The sequence below is a fragment of the Macrotis lagotis genome, chromosome 1, assembly GCF_037893015.1.
Source record: "Macrotis lagotis isolate mMagLag1 chromosome 1, bilby.v1.9.chrom.fasta, whole genome shotgun sequence".
NCBI lineage: Eukaryota > Metazoa > Chordata > Mammalia > Peramelemorphia > Peramelidae > Macrotis > Macrotis lagotis.
Genome location: NC_133658.1, coordinates 162,381,856 through 162,405,721, shown reverse-complemented (window position 1 = coordinate 162,405,721; position 23,866 = coordinate 162,381,856). Strand labels below are relative to the sequence as shown.

At 34.8% G+C, this 23,866-nt stretch overlaps 1 protein-coding gene across 4 annotated transcripts in view; it reads left to right on the top strand.

Moving 5' to 3' along the window:
- Positions 1-20,766, top strand: part of SYNDIG1 (synapse differentiation inducing 1) — a 305,302-nt gene extending 284,536 nt beyond the window's left edge. For all 4 annotated transcript variants that reach the window (XM_074209316.1, XM_074209315.1, XM_074209318.1 and 1 more), the window contains exon 4: positions 18,363-20,766. In XM_074209316.1, the coding sequence (XP_074065417.1) occupies positions 18,363-18,521 (159 nt within the window). In that variant the 3' untranslated portion in view covers positions 18,522-20,766. The remainder of the gene's footprint in view (positions 1-18,362) is intronic.
- The last annotated feature ends 3,100 nt before the right edge of the window (positions 20,767-23,866 follow it).

Genomic DNA, 23,866 nt, shown 5'->3' with positions numbered 1-23,866 from the left:
TTCACTGAAGACCTATGGTACACTTCCATTCATTAGTATGCTGATTCCTCTGAAACCTCATATACATTTTGTCTACTTTGTTAGCAGATGAGTTCCCTGAAATCATAAATAGTTTCTACTTCTCTGTGTGTCTCCCCCTGTTTCTCACAGTACTTTGATTATAATAAGGACCGAATGAATTTGTCTATAATAATTAGTATTTACATATGTCTTTAAGATTTGTAAAACATCCTAAAAAATTTGTAAAACACTCCATATAATTCAATTTCTTTATAGATACTATTATTATTCCTTATTTTACAAATGAAACTGGGGCTCACAAAGTTGAAATGACTTTCTAAGCATCATATAGCTAAGGTCTAAGGCAGCATTTAAACTCAAACTTCCTGACTATAGTCCAAAGTTCTATTCAATATGCCACTTAACTAAACCAGAAGAGAAGCACAATATTGATTAGAGAGAATAGTGGCTGTTGTCTTTTTTTTAGAAACCCATTCTCCAGCCTAATTATGATTCTCTTAGAAAAAGATTTGTAGAAGCCAAGAGTGCTTGAAAGAGTGAGAAGAGCTTATGAAGACTTTCTAGATGAACAGCAGAGGTAAAGGAGATGCTACTAATGGTTTTGAAAGGTAGAAAATACTCTGGATCAAGAGTCAGAAAATGTTTATTTAATGGCAGCATTTACATTAACTAGATATATATGGAAATTCAATTGCTCTGAACATTATTTTTATCATTAATTGAATTGGATGAATGCTCAAGTTCCTTCAAGATATGATTTATATGATTTGGAACTTCCATCCCCACCCCATTTGTTATCTATGCCCTATGTTGACCACTTATGGTGCTGATGGTGAAATTGCAACAATTTGTCCCAGAGGGTAAAAGTTTAGAGGGTGCAATGCTTATATTAAGAAGAAAGGACTGGCAAAAAGAAAACATAATTTCATCAAACAGTTGAACTGGGTTTTTGGAAGTCACAGGGAAGAAATTAAAAGAAAATCCAATTCTGATACTTCAGTTGATCTTCATCCAATCAATTAGCATAGTAGGAAAGGAATAAAAGTCCAGAACAATTGAATACTCTGGTTATTCTTCAAAGAAACAATAACCATCCTAGCTTATTAGTCCTTTGACTCATTTATTACTCCTTTTAGCTTCTCCTGGTTATTATTTTTCTTTCAAAATGGTAACTGATCATAACAGTTTCAAAAAATATCACTGGGGAATATATTAAAGTTAGTGTATACAGTTTAAAAATTAAGACCTAATCCAGGAAAACTGGTATTTTTTTCCCTTCCTCTACAAAATGACTGTTTCATGTTATATAAACATGAACAAAATGAAGTTTTTAAAATGCTATCTTAAAAAGTGTTTTCTTCTCTCCTTTGTGATGGGGTTGGAGAGTTTGTTTGCCTTAATAATCACTATAACCTAAGTAGCCATAGCTGAATGCATAATGATTGCCTATAATGCATGCTTTATATACCCAATATCATTATAAAACTAATGGTTATTGGTTGAGTCAAGGTATTTTGCTTGGGTAACCCAATTTCCATTTCTCTCATTTTTCAGTTCAGTAGTGTTGTGCTGCTAAAGGAAGTTTGTCATTTTAATATAACTCAACATCATTGTTTTATTTCAGTTCTTTAGGGACATTCAATTTCCCCTCTATTTCTTTGTAGAAAGAATGTGAGCAAAGCTATTTCAATTCAAATATTAAGGAACAGCTTAAGATCCCAATGAAAGATGATTTAAGTATGTTTTGTATAAATTTGCTGCCCCATGAATCACAGGCTTTTAAAGTTCTATTAATAGCAGGTGGACCTAGGGTCATAAACATGACTGAACTGTGACATGAACATGACTCTATTTTGTCCAACCTTTATATTTCTCTCAGTGGAAAGGGCATAAGGTTGAGGGTTAGAAAGCTTTCCCAGTAGCAGTTTTTCCACTAACTAGATATGTGACATATTTAACTTCCTGAACATCATTTTTATTATCTAAAAAATAAGTTAAAAAAATTAAAAAGTCTCATTAAATTGCAGTAATAGTACTCCGATTGACACCAGTCAAGAGCTGGGTGCAATCCTGCTTCAAAGCTTTACTTTCTATATGACCCTAGACAAATCACTTAGCTGTTTCATACTTATGGTGACTCCTCAAAACCTCTCCACTAAGTTATATGAGACTTGAAACATGCTCTGATAGAGAAGTCACCACATGAGAAGCTCTCCTTATTGATTAAAACAGTTTCTTAATATATTGAAGTTTAGCACAATGTTTCACACACCACAGTAGTTGCTTTGTAAATTTTTGCTGAATTCATAGAATTTAACATTAAATAGCACTTTACTATTATTAAGCACTTACTACTGTCAAAAAACCATGACAGCTTGTTATAGGTACAAAGATCAAAACAAAACAGTCCTTGCCCTAAAAGAGCTTACAGTTACTGAAAGATCTGATTTGAGTAACATTTCATTTTCCTTTTATGATAATGCCATGCTTTTTAGGATAATAGAACTCTATGTACCAAACCATGGAGATCATCTAGTAGATGTTCTTAATATCTTTTATATCATGCAGTCCTTTGGCAATCAGGCGCAATCTATATGCTCCTTCACAAAGTAATGTTTTTAAATGTATAAAATAAAATGTATGTGGTTAAAATGGAAAGGAATTGTATTACAAAACATTTATCATTTTTTTTTTTGCCCTGTGATGAAAACACCCAGTCTGGGTCAATCCCCTCATTATACAGATACTGAACCAACCCTAGAGAATTTAAATAATTTACTCATAAATCTCACAGGTAGTAAATTACAAAGAAAGGATTGAAACTCAAGTCCTATGAATAGAAATACAGTTTATCTTTTCCACTATATTTCTTATTATACCTCAAAGAGTATAATTTTCAAATTTTCTGTGTTTTCATTTGAAGTACAATATTCATCTTTCTTCTTGAATTTTGTATCTCTCAAAATTCAGACTTCCCCTTCACTTTTCTTTTTTCAAAAATAGCAAATAGATCTCAGTGAGTTGTGTTTATCTTGGCTTCTGACTGGGAGAGATAGTTATGAGAGGGTCCTCTCTGACCAAAGGGAGTTTGACAGTGAAGTATGCTTCAAATTTAAATCCCTCTTTAGAGTTAATATATTTCACTTTGTGTAAATCCTGCATTTTGCAAAATGGGCTCAGTTCTGTATTCAATTCACACATGGTTTCAAGGCAGAAATTTTGTTTTAGGACTTCAACTACATTATCTTTCCCTTATATCTAAAGTAGCACTGCTTAGAAGTTTCATGTCTTTGATCAAAGGGGACAATTTTTGGAGAAAAGCAACAGTGCTGACAATTAACATTCAGAGAGCAATCTGTAACTTAGAATGAACAGTCTTGACTCCTAATGAAATTCCATTAGCCCTTCTTTTACAATTCTTCAGTATCTATTTATACTGCCATGAAAAAGAGGCATATTCACAGTTAAATCCATTAAGTTTGCTTCCATTGGCCTATTAATAATGTTGAATATTCGCTATGCAAACAGAGAAAAGGAATCTGGGTTGTATTGGGTATTTGCAAGAAACCAAAAGTACGGCAAATATTGACAGAGGACCAATCACTGTAGCTGTAAAAATAAGCCAACCCCTTTAACAGAATGAAAGGGGTAATAAATGAGGGTCTCTTTTAATCCCATTGAATCCTATTCCATTGAAGTTTAGTCTGGTTTATAAATGGGAATGAAGAAAATGACTTAGAAAAGAAATCAAAATAGCCTCTAGGAATCATCACTTTATAAGCTTGAGAATGGAAAATGATGTGCAGTGAAAATAGTGGCCTGAAAGAGTACCTTGGCCTGCTTTCTAAATGACTAGTTTTTGGTTAACTAATTAACAAATATTTATTAAGTGTCTACTAAGTGTCAGAGTGTATTAGGTACTGAGAATATAAATATAAAAAGTTAAATATGCCCTGCTCTTAAGGAATTTATTTTAAAAATATTAGGCCTCAATATGACTAAAAATAAAGGCAATAATGTTGGAGGAGATATGGAAAAACTTGGACACCAATACATTGTTGGTGGAGTTGTGAACTAATCCAAACTTTCTGGAGATTAATTTGGAATTATGCCAGAGGACAATAATACTATGAATACCCTTTCAATCTGAAATAACATTTGACTAGATCTATATCCCAAAGAGATAAAAAAAACATATGTAAAAGAATATTTATATCAGTTCTTTTTGAAGTGACAAAGAATTGGAAATGGAAGGGATGTCCCTCAACTGAGGAATAGCTAACAGATTGTCTTAGGTGAATGTGATGGAACATTATTACTCTATAAGAAATCATGAGGGACATGACTTCAGAATAGCATGTTAGCCTTGCTCAAAATGATGCTGAGTGAAGTGAGTTAAACCAGAAGAACTTTATACACACTAATTGCAATATGGGATGATCATTAACTATATCATATCTGCAGTATGAAGACTATTTTAAAAGGACTGTGATGGAGAAAACCATCCATCTCCAGGAAGAAACTGTGGGTTTAAAAGCAGACTAAAGCTTACTATATTCAATTTTTTAAAAAAGAAAAGTTGTCTTATGAATTTTGACTTTTTCTCTCTCTCTGTTTTTCTTCCATTTAGTTGTGATTCTTCTTTCACAATATGCGTAATATAAATCTATGTATGAATCTATGTTTAGCATGTTTATAGATGTAGAGTCTATATTAGATTGCTTTTAGTTAGAAGGTAGAAAAATGTAAAAATATGATTGTTGAAAGCTACCATTACATGTAGTTGGAAAAATTAAGAAATGGAAAAAAAAAGTTAGGGCTTATTTTATCTATTCATCTATCACCATATATTTGATACCAGAAGAGGACTTGGAACTAAAAATTTAGGAGTGTGGACCACAGAGTATCTTGAGTTGAAAGGTTGAAAGGTAGACACTATTTGTGGGACTCAATCTATCTATAAAATGGTGAGTTGAAGGTTAGACCAGATGGGTTGCTGTAGCTGTACAAATGTTAGTCATTATTATTGTTTTGGTAATATTATTACTGTCATCATTATTTTTATTCACTAAGGATGACTAAGCATACATAATTCTATGCAGACTGAAAGTATGGTCCTAAGCTCATCTTTCCTTTATATTACATGAGCAAAAAAAAAAAAAAATACTCCCTTCCCAGACATAAGAGTTTTCCTAACAAACTGGAAGGGGTATGTAGTCAAATTTTAAATGAAGATCTGTTTCTCAAAAACTTGAAAGCTTTAATAAATAGCAATAACTTTTTCCTATTTATTAGAAATGAGATTACAAAGGAAAATAACAGCTGGAGATTCTAATCTTCTGAAAGCTATGGAGAAGGAAGACACCATAAAATTATTCAAGAACACAAGCTTGAAAACAAGATATCAGTGATCAAAAGCAAAAATATCTAAGAATTGACAGACTGAGAGGCAAGTCTTCATACTTCTTCATGTAAACTGTAACTTGCCTATGAAATAAGGTATTCCTACTCAAAACTAAATTTCTGAGTGTTTTACAAAAGAATGGCAGACACAGAGGAAATAACCATTATAATGAACAAGCATTATCAAAAATTCTCTGGATGGATGATAGAAGATGAAGAGCTTTAACACTGATAGAAAATATTAGATAAAGGGCAACAGAAGTTGTACTTAACCTTCAATCTCAGCTCTTTTGATGTAATATGTGGTCTCATTGAATAATTTAAACTGCATTTTCTAAGGGTGACCCTTCAACCAGCTGTAAAAGCATAAAGGAGTTCCAAGGTCCTTAGAAGACAAAAAAAAAAAAAAAACCCAAAACACCACAATTGCCAACAGTCAGTATAAACAGAAAGTTTATTGCACAGGCTAATTCAGATACTGAAGAGTTCCTTCAGAAGTGGTAGAGGAAGCCCTGCTCAGTTATTCTCACTATAAATATTCTAGGTTCTACTTCCTCTCCTCAAGGATATTCTGTACCCTATATCTAGGTAGAATGAGTTGCTTATCTACTGATAGATATGTTGGTGTTTTATAATTTTTGGTTCAGGAGATTGAAAACTTTCAGACAGTGGTGATATTCAGAAGGTTCAGTATGTGATGATCAAAGGGAAAAAGGTAACTCAGATAAGGGAAATACAAGGAAATAAGATAAGAAATCAGGAAACTTTCTCAAGGATAACCTCTGGGCAAACTGAATTCTAATCTAAGAAATAAGATAGTAAGGCAGCAGTTATCTGCTAAGGTCATCTGGTTCAAATTAACTATATCTTCCAGTCTTGAAGGGATGGCATATCATTACTGAGTTTAGTCAATGATATTTGCAACATAATACATTACTGAAGAGTTAATACAAGTCTGTAAAAAGGCAAATGTTATGTTGATTTTCAGATAAAGACAGAGATACAAGAGAGCCAGAGTCAGAGATGGAGAGAGAATTTGAAAATTCAGACACTAAAATGATTTTCCTAAAGTATATGTCCAATCATGTTATGCACCTATTCAATAAACCACATTGGATTTCTGTTGCCTGTAGGGTCAAAAACAAAGGCATCTTGACAATTTAGAATTCAGACCAAGTCTGATACCACTACTACTAATAATAACTAATATTTATATAGCACTTGCATTGTTTCAGACACTGTGTTATAATAAGTGCTTTATAATTATTATCTCATCTGAGTCTCACAACAATCCTGGGAGATAGGTTCATAACATGATTAATCTCCATTTTTACATTTGAGAAAATTGAGTCAGACATTAAATTACTTGCCATGAATCATATAACTAATAAGTTTAGATTTGAACTTAGGTCTTCCCTGGCTCCAGGGTCCAGTGCTTTTTCCACTGTGCCACCTACCTACTTTAAGAAGGATTTTGATAATAATAAATGTAAACCCTTATAGTAAGCTCAAAATGTCATCACAATAAATTCAAGCTAGTAGAGAACTGGTTACACAGCAATTTGTCTGAAAAAATGCTAATTTTAATGAATGAGCACCTACAAATGCATCTGTTTATATACACAGACATTTATCATTCATACACATGCATATATACATATATTCATGTGCTTATATTTGGCAGCCCCCTCCAAAAAAACCCTAAGTAAATATTTATATGGATTAAGAAAAACACAGTTTCCAGAAATAAAATAGTCCTACTATACTCTTTGTTGATGAAACCACATCTGAAATATATACATACATATATATATATATATATATATATATATATATATATATATATTCAATTCTTGACACCATTCAAATATAGAAAGGATATTGACAACCTGGAAAGTGTACAAAGAAGGGCCCCATGATGGGGAAGAAACTTGATAAATGAGGATCCAGATATTAAAATGGTTTTCCTTCTCTAGGGAAAAAAATGCCTCCTTGAAAATTGCACCCATTATCTATCCATAATTCTTCTCTCTGAGATAAAAAAAAATGAATCCCACTTCCATGTTACAGTACCTTAGATACTATGAAAAGAGTTATTATACCCTTCCTGCCAAGTCTTCATTCCTGGGACTAAAAATCCTTACTCCTTTTTACCATTGTCAGATGGCATGGACCTGAACTACATTATTTTGGTAGCCCTCATCTGAATATTCTCTACCTTCTTAGTAACCTTTTTTATGATGAGATTCCAAGAATTGAATGTTCCAGATGGGGTCCAGCCAGAATAGAATAAGACAATTACCTCATTTCACAGTCTTCAGTGACTGTCATCTCTGAAGAAGTGAAGATTTCAGAATCTACAGAAACAGTTGCCAGTTGATATATATACAAGAGTTCTTCCCCCAGATGATAATGGAGAATGGACTTGAAATACGGTTAAGGTTGAAGGGAAAGGGAATATTGCTATGCCCAAATTTCTTGGGATCAAAATTCCAGGTTACCTCCAACAAAGTCTAAATGGGAAGTGGTGGAAGTCGCTTGATTTGCCTCATTCATGCTGCCTCTTCTTTCCATCAGTTGTTTTTTTTTTTTCCCCTGCTTTAATTATCTGCCTTGTGGGTGGAAGTCAGTTGGCAGTGAGTGAATATAGAATTAGGACTTTTGACTGCCATATTATGGTCTTGGCTCTTAAACCTTCAGATCACTAAAACCCTTGGACTTTTTTTGTCCCCTGACTAAAAAAAAATCTACTTCTATCTTCAATATTGAATTCATGACTTTTCCTTCTCCATATTAAATTCTATTTTGTTCAGCTCAGCTAAAATATTCTAGAGATGGTTGCAATCTTTTTGAATTTAGATTCTGTCATCTAAAATGTTAGCTTCTAACTTTTTATCATCTGAAAATCTGATAAACATTCTATCAATCCAACTAGTCATCTCTCCATTCAAATCATTAAAACCATGTTGAGTTTTGAGGACATAGGTAGCCCTCTTTGCTTGACTGGTAATCTAATCATTTCTGTCTAGCTTGTTAGAATGAAAATCTTGCCATTGTTTTGAAGTACAAAAAAGGTATTGAAATGGTTTAGATTTTGTAAGGAATATGTTTATTCTATACAATGAGAACAGAATCACCAAGAAGAAATCGGACTTAGAACTGTGGGACATTGGGATTTGATGAATAAATTGAAAAAGGTTACTGACAAATAGATTACTATTTAATATTTTGTTTCTTCTATAATTTTGAGAAAGATGAAACAGTAGTGACATTACTATAAGATTCCTTCTATGTGAACCTTCCCTTGTCATTTAATCAATGAATATTTATTAAGTACATACTACATGCTAGACAGTGCTGGGGAGAAAAAAAGAGGTGAAATATATTCTCTGCTTTCAAGGACCTCATAATCCCATGGTGAAGACAATAAACAAATATGTATAGGCATGTATAGATAGATATGAATGTATGCATATATGTATATATATGCATATGTATTCACACAAGTATTACATACACATACACATACATCTATACAAACAAGTTATATTCAGGATAAATAAGAAATAAGTAGGAAGGAACTGGAATTCAGGGGAGCTGGGAAAGCTTTCCTATAAAATATGGAATTTTAGCTGGTATTTGAAAAAAAACCATGAAAGATAGTAGATAGTAATGAGAAGGGAAGACATTCCATCCATGGAGGACAATCAAAACAATAAAGGAAGTTGAGATCGAGTGTCTTTTCGAAGGTTTAGCAAAAAGGCCACTGTCATTAGATGGAAAAGCACTTTTAACACAGGACCAGAATCCAGAATTGTCCTTTCTGTTCTACTCACTTACCTTTTTAACTCAAAGCAGTGAAACTGTGAATTAGAAAGTTTATATATTGTGTTTCTCCAGACCAATTTTCACCTGAAAATAACTATGCAGTGGTTGATATCTTTTTACAAAGATCATCAAAATCTTTCTGTGGCCAAGGAAGAAAACTTCTCTCAACCACATTTTAAGCTTCCTTTTCTTTAAAGATCAGTTCAATAAGAACATATTCGTGACCACATCTGTGTTTTTCTCTTGCAAAGAAAATAATGTTCATCATTTTAAGGACATTCATCTAGGGCTTGCTGATGCCACAGTACTGCTCAGTGCATACATCTACTACCCATTCTTCACCTCCTGTTTTCTTTTGCTTTCATAATAACATAAGATGGTAGTACCTAAGTTCAATTCCATTATCATGTCTGTGATGATATATGAAATGGTGGTTTTATTAGAAGTTGTTACTTTCCAAAAAGTTTCAATAGTTAACTGAGGATAAATATGAGAATGAAAGGCTCTCTTCACTTGGCAAAGATACTGCCATTATTTTTTAACCTAAACCTGCCCTAAACTGGACTTTGGCATGCCTCCAGAGCTTATTGCTTATTGACTCTCCATCAGAATATTTCTAGCAGGATCAGCAATATAAATGTGTGAATGATATTCTGAATCCTGTGATATTTTAATAAATTTTGATTTTGGTTGAAATTATGTGGCTTGGGGGGTGATATATATTTTAGGTTTTTACAAGGCAATGGGGTTAAGTGGCTTGCCCAAGGTCATACAGCTAGGTAATTATTAAGTGTCTGAAGCTGAATTTGAACTCAGGTACTCCTGACTCCAAGGGTCAGTGTTCTATCCACTGTGCCACCTAGCCACCCTGAAATTATGTTTTCATAGATATATAAGCTCCTGAGATCAGAGATAAAACTACATTGGGATCTCACAGGTAGAAGGAAAAACAAGATCTTTTAGGAGAAACAGTATGGTACCATGGAAAGGCTACTGGCTCTGGAGTAGGTGTTATCTGGAGTCAAATTTCCAGCCTATCAGTTGACTGTGAACTTAGTCATGTAAACCTCTCTGGACTTTACTTTCCTCATTGGTAAAATGAAGGGTTAGACTAGAAAGATTCTAAGCTGCTGTATATATGATCTTATGAGTGTTCTGTTCTGCAGAATGACTTTGCTCTAAAAATTTTGCAGATGCTTTGGCTCAGAAGCATTGCTAAAGATTCTTTAAAGAGAGATTAACATAGCACCTACATTTCATGGAACTTTGATTTTTTTAGCTGTAAGACATCCTGACCTTTACAATAAACAGCACATTTTATTTGAAAACCACAAAGAACTTCCAAAGTCCTGGAGAGGCTTCACAAACTGTGAAATGGTAGAGATAATGCATCAATTGGGGCAAGTTTAACCTTGAGGTGCCTTGAAATTGATCTCAGAAACTTGGTTTGTTAACAGTCTCCCTGCAGAGCCCAGAAATAAGTATGTTGGTTTATACATACATTTTTTTTATTTTTATACATCAGCATATATGTACATGTGTATGTATGTGTATACATATAATGCATGCAATAATGCATACATGTGTGTTCATATTGTATGCATATATACAAATGCATGAATATGAAGGCATATTTGTTGTACATTTGTATTGTATTATGTGGGGAGGTATATATAGAGATATATATATATATATATATATATATTAAAATATTCATAGTAATATATTTTAATACCAAGGAAATAGAAATAAAGTGGATATTCACTTTGGGGGAATTGTTCAGAATAGTATCTGAATGCAATTCAATATTATTGCATAGTTAAGAAATAATAAATACAAAGGTTTCTAAGAAATATGGAATAATTTGCACTCATTGATACAGAGCAAATTGCGTAGAACCAGGAGAACAATACATACATAATGTCTATAATAGTGTAAATGAAAATACCACTAAAATGAAATTAAATTCAGAGAATAGCAAATCAATTAAGGTTCTAGAAAAGAGATGATAAAATATACTTTCGTCCTCATAGCTGAAATGTATGGGTACACTCACTATGATAGCCTATTATACACATTGTTAGACACAGTCTTGATTTTCAAATGTTTTTGAATAAATGGTTTTTTTTGGCATAAGGAGGAGCCAGTATGGAGACAAAATGGGACATCAGAAAGGGGTTTTAGAATCAGAGAATTCTACTTCTCACAATCTGTGGGATCTTAGACAAATCATTTAATCATGGATTTCTGTTTCCTCATCTGAAATTGATGAAATTGGACCAGATGGTCTCTTCAAGATCTTTGAGTTTTAAATACATGATCCTATGAGCGCATATCTATGAGCTATAAAGAAAAGGTATCAATGAAAAATATCTATTTTTAAAAGAAAGAATCCTTGATTGAAACTTTGAGTAAGGGGCTACTGTAACTTTTAATTTTTTATTTTCTATTAATATTTTTAAAGTTAAGAATGATTACATAAGATTTTCTTATCATATGAGCACAGCTTTAGGAAAAGATAAAGTGTTATTGTGATAAATGAAGAAAATATTTACCTAGTTATTATGATAAGCCAAAGTACCTCTAGTACTCAGTTGATATAAAAATTTTATAGTCATTTCTCACTAACAATCCATCTTTAAGTTCATAGAGAAGAGGTGATCTCATTACCAGAAAATCTTTGTGCTATGTCTTGAATTACTTCAGCCTATTCCAGTTAAATATATTTGCTGGTTTTAAGATTGGACCTAGATATTAAAGATTATGAGAATGTAATTTTCTTAAACTTACTACTAGCTGGTTAAATGGTTAAGATTATACAATTTTAATTTCATCATTCAATTGACTTCTGCAAATATTTTAAGTAACAATATGTGCCAAAGAATATATTATATGGGAGTCATTATGACATGTATAGAGAGTAAATCACAAAGTCAGAAATTCAAGATTCATTTAAAAGCAGTGAATAAGATTCCACTACTGTTGTGATACAAAATCCCTAATATATCAGTCTCTTCCTGATATATTCCTAATGTATCAGTCTTCTCCACTTTTGGAGAGACTTGGTTTCAAGTTCTATCTCTGACACTTAACAGTTTTATGCTTTGGGTAAATCACTCAACTTTTCAGCGTAATAGGGAGCTATGTTAAAAATTGTAGGACTGAGGGGGCAGTTAGGTGACACAGTGAATGGAGCTCCAGCCTTGAAGTCAGGAGGACTTCAGTTCAAATTTGTCCTCAGACCCTTAGTAATTACCTAGCTGTGTGACCTTTGCCAGGTAACTTCACCCCATTTGCCTTGCAAAAACCAAGAAAAAAAATATAGAACTGAAACTGACTCTTTTTGGTAAAGGGGATTTCACCTCCTGCAGTGAGATTACAGGTCCAAATTACAATAAAAGCAAAAACAATAGCAATTATGCCAGCTGTAAGGGGAGATACATAAACAAATAATATGGGTGGGAGCTTATGATCTAGTGAAGCAAGATAAGACTGGTACAGAAAAATTATAATATAAAACAATATGATGAATGAATAATGGAGATAGAAACATTTTATTATGAGGTCTAAAGAAGGAAAACTCTCCCTATAGGAGAATTCAAATAACATTTAGAACTGGATACAATAGCTACTGCCTTTGCAAAAAATGATTTTTGGTAGTGTCCTGGAAAAATGCTTTACCATCCTTCCTGGTTAACATTCTCCAGCAAAAACCAGTATGAACTCTCCACAGTCATTGAAAGCACCAAAGTTTGGAGTGTGACCACAAATCCTCAGGGATCCACCAGCATATGGAGCTGCATTGGCCTGTTTTGGAATTTTACCACTTTACTTCATTTTTAATATTTTTCTTTTGCCAAATAAATATGTATACCAAAAAGGATGAATGGCAAAGGATTCCTCTAGCTTCTTGTTATTGTTCCAGGCTTGGCCAACTCTTCAGGTTGCCATTTTGTTGTTCCTGACAAAAATATTAAAATGGTTTGCCATTTCCTTCTCTAGGTCATTTTACAGTTAAGGAAACTAAAGCAAATAAGATTAAATAATTTGCACAGTCTCACAAAGTTAGTGAGTGTGAGGTCCGACTTCAACTTAGAAAGATATGTCTTCCTGACCTGGCACTGTATCCTTTACATCACTTGACTGCCTAGAAGCCCTGGAAGGGACCATTTCATGACTTAACCTGAGCTCTATTTACTGAAGTGAAGTTAATTAAGGAATTTATCATACATCTTCAATCCTTCTTTCTGTCAGTGTTGTTCTGAGAAGAGATTTATCCTTTCCAAGCTAATTAGTTGCATTCAAATGAGGTGACAGTCCCAAGACCAAATGACTACCAAAGAATTAATGTTATGAAAGTAATGATTCTCAGAGTGAGAAGAATTTCTTGCTAACTTGGAGGGAAAGTTGTGATAACACACAGTTGGCAACAATAGAGCAGAAAAAAGGTGGGTAAATTTTAGAGATTTAGTGTACAGCAATGCACTTGTTCATCTGGGTCAGAATATTCACAAATATCAAGACTGGTTTGATGAAAATGATGAGGAAATAAAGAAACTGCTAAATGAAAATTGAGGACTCCATAGTTTACCAATAGGATAGTTCATCCACTTCTAAGAAGACAGCATTTAATTCTGTCAGAAATAAAGTACATGTGAAGCATAGAGAGAGGCAGGCTTCTTGACTAAGTGAAAAGGTAGATGAAATTCAGTTTTATGTAGATAGTAACAATTCAAAGTGCTCTTATATGTCCTGAAAGCTATTTACGGGCCCCAAATCTATGATTCATCTGATGATGAAAGTACATTGATTAGTGATAAGGATATGATCCTAGAGAGATGGGTTGAACACTTCCATACTGTTCTCAACAGACCATCATCAAACAGTATTGAAACTACTGGCCACTCACTTCAGATTAAAGTTAATCCCTTCCTAACTGGTGTTCCAACTGAAGAAGATATTTTGAATGTCATTAGATTCCTTTATTGTGATAAAGCATCAGGAGCTGATTCTATTCCAGCTGAGAATTACTAGATGGAGGGTCCATTGGTCGTACAAAAGCTGACAAAAATTTTCTGTTATTTGTCTGGAGGATATACCTCAGGAATTCAAAGATGCCCCAATTACCCATCTCTACAAAGGCAAAGGGAATAGATTGTGACAGTCACAGGGGTGTTTCCTCTTAGTCATTACTGGCTCTTGCCAGGGCCATTAATTATCTTATCCTTCACCTGGAAGATGATCACCTACCTGAGAGGCATTGTGCTTTCAGAAAAGGCCAAGGAATGATTGATATGGTGTTTGTTGCCTGCCAACTCCAGGAAAAATGTCAAAAGCAGTACAGAAGTCTTAATTCAGCATTTGTGGATCTAATTATGATCGTAGATACTGTCAGGTGAGGACTTTTGGAAAATTATGCCAAAATTTTGTTGCCCAGAGGAGTTCATCAGTATTGTACATCCACTACCACACTGATGATAAATTCTTCAACTTGAAAAGACTACAAGCCAAGACCAAAGTGGATGGAGTGTTGGTGCATCATTTTCTGTTTGTAGATAATTTTTCACTCAATGCAGCCTCTGAAGCTAAGATGCAAAAAAGTACGAATCAATTCTCTGCTGATTTTGCTAATTTGGACCTAACAATTAACACTAAGTAAACAGAGGTACTTCATCAGCCAGCATTTGTGGAGCCATTGGTTACAGCAAACAGAGAAGCTTTGAATACTGTGAATAAGTCCACTCACCTTGATAGTATACTATCCAGGGAGGTACATACTGTTAATGAGGTTGACTAGAGCATGACCAGAATTAGATCAGTGTCTGGGAGAGTGATTAAGAGAGAAAAGGTATTAGACTGACTACTAAATTAAAGGTCTACAGAGCTGTTGTGCTACCTTATTGTACACCTGTGATACCTGGACAGTCTACCAGAGCCATGCTAGGAAACTGAATTGCTTCCATTCAAATTGTCTTAAGAAGATTCTGAAGATCATCTGGCAAGATAAGGCACCAAACACTGGGGTCCTTTATTGAACTAAGCAACAAATGTTATTTCAGAGTGCAAATTTGAAGAGCTGGTCATGTTTGAATGACAAATATATGCTTATCAAAAAAGACTTTTATAGAGAACTCACACAGGATTAACACTCAGAGGGGGTTCTAAAAAGCAAAACAGATATTCTCCAGGTCTCTCTTAAAAACTTTGGAATTGACTGTGCAACGTGGAAGACACTGGCAGAGGACGGCCCAGCATAGAGTAACCTCATCAGAGAGGATGCTGTGTCCCTTGAATAAAGTAAAATTGATGCAGTTGAAAGGAAATGTGAGATGCATAAGCTTATAGAATCTACCTCAGGTGTTCACATAGTCTATTTGGACCAGTCCTGTGTGGTAGAGCATTCTGAACTCACATTGGTTTGATCAGCCACAGTCGGACACACAGTAATTCATCGCTAACCTAATAATTTCATTTTGATCTTCTTTGAGTAAGAAGTGCAGCAACCACATACAACATTATCTTAAATGAACCAATAGTAGTTCCTTAAAAAGTTGTCCTTTCCTCACTGCAATTTTAATCCATTACCAAATCTTATCATTTCTACCTTTCCAACATCACTTTTATATGTGCCCTTTTCTCCACTCATACAGATATAGCCCTTCTTGCGCTTATCACCTCTTGCCTGGCCTTTTACATTTTCCCCTAATTTGTCATCCTGTTTCATGTTTCTCCAACCCCAAACTTTCCTTCACTCAGTTGCTATTTTTTTTTCTAAGGCACAGTTTTGACCTTGTCACCCCCATCCCCAGACTTAACTAGCGCCAGGAGCTCCTTATTATCTCCAGGATCCAGCATAAAATCCTATCTTGTATTTAAAACCCTGAATAATCTGGTTCATCCCTATCTTTCTAGCCTTCTACTATTTCACATTCTCCTCCATATATTTTACAATCCAATTATATTGGCCTACTTTCAGTTCATCAAACACATCTTTCTAACTCCCTTCTGCTGGAATTTTCCACTAGACATCCTCTGTCTTTGGAATGCTCTGTCCCTTCTCATACTGCTGTTGATTCCTCTGCTTTAATGCCCCTCACTCCCTGCAGGAAACCTTTACCCCCTTACTTTAGGTTCTAAGACTTTTCCTTTTGATTTTTGACTTTCATCCATTTTGTGTGTGCGTGTGTGTGTGTGTGTGTGTGTGTGTGTGTGTGTGTGTGTGTCAGTGTATATACACACTCCTCTTGCCCGACAAACATATTTGGCTAGTTAGTTACATGATCATTCCACCAATAAAATGTGACCTCCTCAAAGGCAACTGTTTGTTGTATCCCCAGTTCTTTTTATGGAACTTGACATAAAGCAAACAATTAATGAATGTTTTATTGTCTGACCAGTTAACAGATGTTTACTTTACAATATAAAGTGTAATTGTGCTCCAGATCTTTTTGTGTGTTTTGAACTCCAGTAGTCATGGAGAGACAGGACTCTCTACAGCGAAAGGAAGAAAGTAGGTAAGGGTTGGAGTACTGGACTTGACTTTTAGCAAAAGAAATCCCTCACTCTTTTTACTCTAGCTTGGTAATAGCAGAGAGATGGTACAAACTGAGAAGCAGTGAGCAACCGGATGACAATTGACAAAGCTGATTAAAAAGATGACCTGGATATTGCTTTTGAAGTTTCATTCAAAGGGCCTTTCATAATAGCTTTTCATTATATTTTTTTTAAAAAAGTACCTTCAATGTTTTTAACTTTAAATTCATAGTATTTTTCAATCATTTTCAACTCCTGCATGCTTTGAAGACCAGTCCCCATTGACCAATATAACCTATTTCATAAATATAAACTATACTTTAAGTGGCAAGCACTCACAGAATTGCTATAAATAAGTATTTTAACAAATATTTAAACAAATATTTTGAGATATTACAAGTACTGAACACATTACCTGTTGGCACAGCACTTTATTTTACAGCTGAAAGGAACATTTGAGAAGGTCACTCTCTTGTTAGAAACAAAGCTAGACCAAGAGTAGATAGACTAGATCAGCTGCTATCTGAGGCAAAACAGGGACCAAGAGGCAGATAGACTAGATAAGCTGCTATCTAAGGAAAAGCAGGGAATGCTAAGAAGGATGTGTTTCACAATTCTTTTGGTCTGGACCTGTGATTTTATCCATATAGAAAACTCTTGATTTGCAAACATACTTTATTAAGGAAGATCAGCAACTCATCAGTAACTTACTGTATTGAAGATCCATCCAGTCCAATAAGAGTTTAAGCAATTTGTCCATCAATCTACAACTGGTATATGAAAGAAACAAGATGAATGAAGCCATACTGTCTCAAATATAGCCTTCTATCTACCATGCTATTTTTCAGCCTGCTTTTTTGTAAATGCATATATATTTTAATGCTATAAAATAATGCCAGAATAAATCAATAGTATGCAGACAGTTATTTTTAGAGGGTCAAATCTCATGGGTTAGAATAAACGCATAAACTCTCTGGAAGGTAACATTCATACTCTTTGAAAGAAAATTGTTGGTCCAAAATTTATTTGATGGGGTATTATTTTCAAACTTTGACTAGGGCACAATTAAAGTCTTCCTTTTAATTACTCACGTTTAGTTTCCACAATCAAAATTCCTACATGAGGTTTCTATTGATACCCACCTACCCAATTTTTAAAATAGTCCTTTTCCCTCTAGAAATAATATTAAATGCTTTTTCTTTGATTTTAGTATATATGTTGCACACCTAACTACACCATCCCAACCAGCAAAATGTACTATCATTGAAGATTCTGAGACAGAAACAAGAAGGGTGAGCATTCAAGCTATAAGGAACAGTCCCTCTAATTCTAAATTCTTTTTACTAGTAGTTTTAACACAAGGCAAAAGGTCAAAAGAATGTAATTCAATTATTGTCACTCAAAGGAGATACCATTTTCATTTTTTCAACATTGGTAAGCTTTCCCTTTGCAGAATGGATAGAAGTACAAGGTTTAAAAGGAGAGAAAAGTACTCTTTATATTTCTGCCAAATCTCAACTTTGCTAATAACTATTATCTCCACCCCCACCCTTTTTTCCCCTTTTTCTACTCTGCAGACTAACAAAGCTGTGGCCAAGGGTGATTTCCATCAAGCCAGCACCAGTTCCCGGCGGGCACTATTCCTGGCTGTGCTCTCTATCACTATTGGAACTGGCCTCTACGTGGGAGTTGCTGTGGCACTGATTGCTTATCTCTCCAAAAACAATCACTTATGAGCCCCTTGGCAAAGGGAGTGAGAGGGAAGAAGTAAGTGGATGAAGAGAAACCAGAGTGGAGCTGATGATGAGCTGATCCCTAGTATGAGGGAAAGAGGAAGACAAACCCATGTGATATTGTTCATTATAAATCACAAAACAACTCCATGAAGCCCTGAATTTTTCTATCTGCATTTTATTTTCTTTCTTTTTGACATTTTGAAGGTCTTTTGCACCATTGTGCTGAACAGGAGACAGGAGAACTGAATACTTTTAGAAAGAAGACACTAGTGGAGATCCTAAACTGTAAGGCAGCTCTGGTTGGTTTCTGACTGGCTAATTAATACTGTGTCTATGTGGTCCACATAAGAAGCACCATTAACAGTGCTAGCAATAGGCAAACAGTAGAATGACTTTATATTTGTGGACCATAGGGTTCCAAAGACAGAGAGCGCAAGGGATAAACCATGATTTCATATTGGCACTGCTTGATCCCTCTTGCACACTTTTGCTACACCCCCAGAAGAAAATGACAGACAAAAAAAAATATCTCCCTGTCTTCTTAAGCTGGAGGTGAGGGGTTAACCAGCACCCAGGGGCTGTATCAAGTTACCCCAGGGCCTGTAGCCAGGTACCCCATGAGCCAGTCCAGCCCCAGAATGCAGGACCAGAATAGCATGGAATCTGTCTTTACCCCCCATCATTGCTTCTTCTCCAAGGTGACTGCAAAATGAGGCCCTATTGGGCATTCTCTCAGAGTTTTTTAAGTCAGTGAGAGAACAGGTGCTTCTGTGAATAGAGGAGCATGGAAAAGAAAGGAATGAACCTAAATAGAAAAGAGGAGCAAATCATCCCTCCTATGGACTCCTCTTCCCTGTGCACAGCTGAGCCGAACAAGAGCATTGTAACCTCATAGCAACAGAGCTTTCCAACCCCAAGACTGAAGACTCAGCCTCAGAATGAAGAAATATTGGGACATTTATTTTCTCTGCTTTGTTGTCACTCACCTCAATGATAAGCAATGTACCTAGCTATCTTGTGAAGGAGTTGAACGCTATCCTTACTTTGTTGACTAAATGAATAGCTTATTTTCTCTTCATATTTTTTTTAAAGTAGCAATCATTGCTTCGTGTTGCTCAGTTCATCAGATGAATGCTGAGAAACTAATAATCACAGCCATTTTAATACTGTTTCATGTCTATTTTCCCAGTGCTATTTATTTAACAAAAAATATCTTTTAGGATCATTGCTTTGGTCTTTTCTTTTGAGTTTGAACTTTAACATATCACTGAATTCTACCACTTGAAAAAATATGCTAAACTATCTCTATTAAGGCCAGAAACCCAAATTCTCGCTTCACACATTAACATCAGAATCACAAATTTCACCCACAAACACATGTAAAGATGTCTCTGAATTTTTCCCAATAATTTTCACTTGCTCATTTGTCTTAACCCCCCCCAATATCATAGTTCTCATATTTGAGCACTTCAAGGTTATTGATAAAGAACAACTGTTATAAGGTAAAAGGATGATTTTGGAGTCAGGAAGACTTGAATTCAGCTACTACTTCTCGCACACGACTGCTTTGTGTCCCTTGAGAAACCACTTAAACAAGGAAAAGGGAATCTTTTTCTTCTGCCAAGGGCAGAATTTTTATAACATCATTTCTCTGCTATGTTTGGTCAAACATTTAATTAATTCACCCCTAAAAGGTATTAGATTTATTAAATTTTGAGGCTCACCTGTGGTTGCCTTGGCAATACCAGCCCAATACAGCCCAAGGGCCAGAGGTTCCCCACCCCAGAAAATTCCTCAGTGCTATAGAGAAAACTAATTAAGATTCTGATTTGTCAGTTTATACCAGTCCAGAGATTCTACACCCTGAGTTCATCACATTGATGAAATCTCAAGTTTAGTCAAATATATATACTTATACATGTTTTATGCATATATATTTATACATAAATATATACATATCTATTATATTTACATAGATATGCATATATGTGTATAAATTTAAAATAGTATCAGATGAAGTAATACATCCTGGGCTAAAATCATCATCCAAACAGTTCAATAGCCTGTATCCCCTTTGATGTCAATGTCAAAAGGTTAAGGCCACCTAGCAGATATAGCGGATAAAGCACTGTAAACCTAAGAATTTTAATATTAAAATAAAATTACAGAAAATAAAGAATTAGACATGAAGTTCATTCTCTAAGATTTACCATTAAACTTATAGGTGGAGGCCATCCATCCAAGAATGACACCCAGAAAAGAGAAAGGGGAGGTTTTATCCATAAACAAAGGATAAAGGAAATCATTAACCTCCTTGGAGATCTGTCTATTAGGTTGCACAATTGTAGGTTACACAATTCCTTATACAATACTAACTAGTCTAAATGGGGTGAATTGTTATCTCTTCCTGGATTTAAGGTCCTAATAATTTGTCTTCTTGAGTTTCTAATTAATCCATGGGGAGAAAACATTCCATGTCTTACAGCAGAAAGAAATAAGACTTTTTATCAGTATAGGTTTGAAAAACTTATTAAATTTGCTCACAGAAACCTGTGAGACCTGGTAAATGTCTCAGACCTGGAAACAGGTCACTTACATATAAGCATGGATAAGTTATTTAATCCTTATTTCTCCCCTTACCACCACTATCAAAAATAAAAATAAAAAGATAGGAATAAACTTAAACAACCTGATCTTCTATAATGATCAATTCAGTCTTCAGAGTGCTCTCCCTGGGTCCATTATTCATAATAGATGAGCCTGCCTTCACCTGATTCTTATCCTTAATGTTTTAGTAGACTCAGATCATCTTCATTTTCAGCTTTCTTCTTCCCCTAATTTAGCAGTTTCCCCCTAATCCCCCAGATCTTTGTTGGTTATCTCTTTCTAGATTTTCTACAGCTAAATGGTATCTTTTTTTTGATATATAAGGACAAGAACAAAGTAGACACCATGATTTTGCCAAGATCAAATATTGAAGAAGTAAAACAGAAGAAATCCTTATGCTCCAGTATCTCAAACAGCTCTCAAGGGCTGATCCTTCCCATTAAATTCAAAAGACAATTGTGCAACACCTACAAAGTGCCAGACACTATGCTAGTCACTAGGATACAGATACACATATAAGCCCAAGTTCCTGCCCTTCAGGAACTTACATTCTTTTGGGGAAATACAACATTCACACAATGTAATATATACAATTAAGAACAAAGAGGCTGATTAACTATCTACCTTTCAGATGTGCTGTGTAAGAGATTAGACTCTCTTACAGTGTGTTATGTCACCTCTAAAGTCCCTCCCCTCCCCAAATTTAAGATTCCACTTTAGGCAGAAGCCAATCTAGGAAACTCAACAATAGACAAAAGGAAGAGGAGTGTGGATGAAATTAAAGAACAGTTTTATGGGATTTAAAGAGACACCCAGAGAGTTGAGAGAAAATCAAATGCCTGATAATCAGATACAGAAGCAGAACCATTCAATTTTATACATTACAAATATGTCTCCTCAAACTATGAAGTTTCTGTATTAACAAATTCTCCAGGATAATAAATATATGGCCAATTTTTTTGGTAATTCATATGTCATGTACTTTCAGTCTTTTATACCAGGGATGGGGAATTTCCATCCCTCTGGCCATTTCATCTTGCGCTGCCATGGTAACCATGGCCTGGAATCAAAATTCAATAAATCTAGGAGTTTTTAGAAGTGAATTAAGATAGCAGGCAAATAATGTTATAAATATTCGTATAAACCTTGTAAGCAAAAAAAGTTTCCCTATTCCTGTTCTAGATCCCATCATATTTTATTCTGCAGATTTCATTCTTTGTTTTTATTCCTTTAAATTCAGGGTGGAAAGTGTTTACCTTTGAATATACACAGTCACCCTGTTATTTAGCTCAGAAAAAAAGAAATGGGATTGATAGAATTTCAGGAACACTAGTTTAGGGTCAGAAAATCTAGGGCCTGAATTCAAATCTCAACTACTGCTACTTAACTACCTGAGTGACTTAGACAAGTCACTTTTTGGTCACTCATTGGGTTTGCATGAAAAATGAGGAAATTGAACTAAAACCTTATAGAGGCCATCACTACTCTTTTTTTAGATCCCTTAATCATCCCTGAATTGAACATTTTTAAAAGTAATTGAACTTCCCACAGTTCTTTGAGCAATGGGTTTCCATTAGGATGCACATTTATGAAGAAGATGCCTTCAAGTTATAAAGTTGTTGTTGGTTCTTTGTTATCTAAGAGAATCATGATATTAAGGAAATGATGCCAAAGTATGCAAGTGAATTTGATTTAAGAGAGGGAAGGCTGTGCAAATTCACCAGCTTCACTTTATTCTCTGAAGCCATCTGGTTCTCTGAAGTCACACATGGATCAGGTACAGTGGAAGACATTGGCTTCTTAAGCTAAAGTTTTAGCTAAAGTTTGAATGGGGCAGTTCCCATTCACTGTTTAAGGTTAGCTAAGGAAAATGTGAAGCTAAAAAAATGCCTCCTTTAAACCTAGTCAAAAACAAAAACAGCAACAACAAATCCAATCTGGGAGGGGAAGACCCTCATGGTTTCTAACCAAACAGAAAAAAATGGCAATTTATATTCACTTTGAGTCAGTCAAGACCCAAAGGAAGACCTAGTGAGACTTGACATGGGATCTATTGTTAGCCAATTAATAAGAGGCAAAGTGATAAGAAAGAAACTTAGGAAGATACTTTCAATCTACAAAGTACCTAGTGTTTTTGCAAAGTAAAATAACCCATTTATTTAGCCTTATAACATTTTGTTGGACAAATGATTAGGAAGAGGGGGTAGTGTTCTTTTTGTTTCTTTATCTTGCTTGAGGGGTAGGGTTCTTTTTTGTTTCTTTATCTTGCTTTTGTGGTGTTGTTGCAATTTGTTTGCTTTGATTTTTGTTTGCATTGAACCTGAGCCTTAGAGTCTCTTCCAAGTATCATAGTTCTCATAGAAAGTGGTCCAAACTCTCTTTTTACTACATGAATATCTGAACACAGTACAACAGACAGGTATCTAGTCTGCAGTAAGGCCACTCCCTCCAGATAAATAGATCAATGAGCATATCTTTTCCTTTTTTCTACAAAGTGCAAGGACTACTTCTTTGTATGCTGAAGTATTCAAAAATGAGAGAAAGACTACATGACTATAAAAGATCCTGTGAGTTATTTTTTTCTTAGGTTTTTGCAAGGTAATTGGGGTTAAGTGGCTTGCCCAAGGCCACACAATTAGGTAATTATTAAGTGTCTGAGGCCTGATATGAACTCAAGTACTCCTGACTCCAGGGCCAGTTATCTATGCAGTGCACCACCTAGCCACCCCTATGAGTTA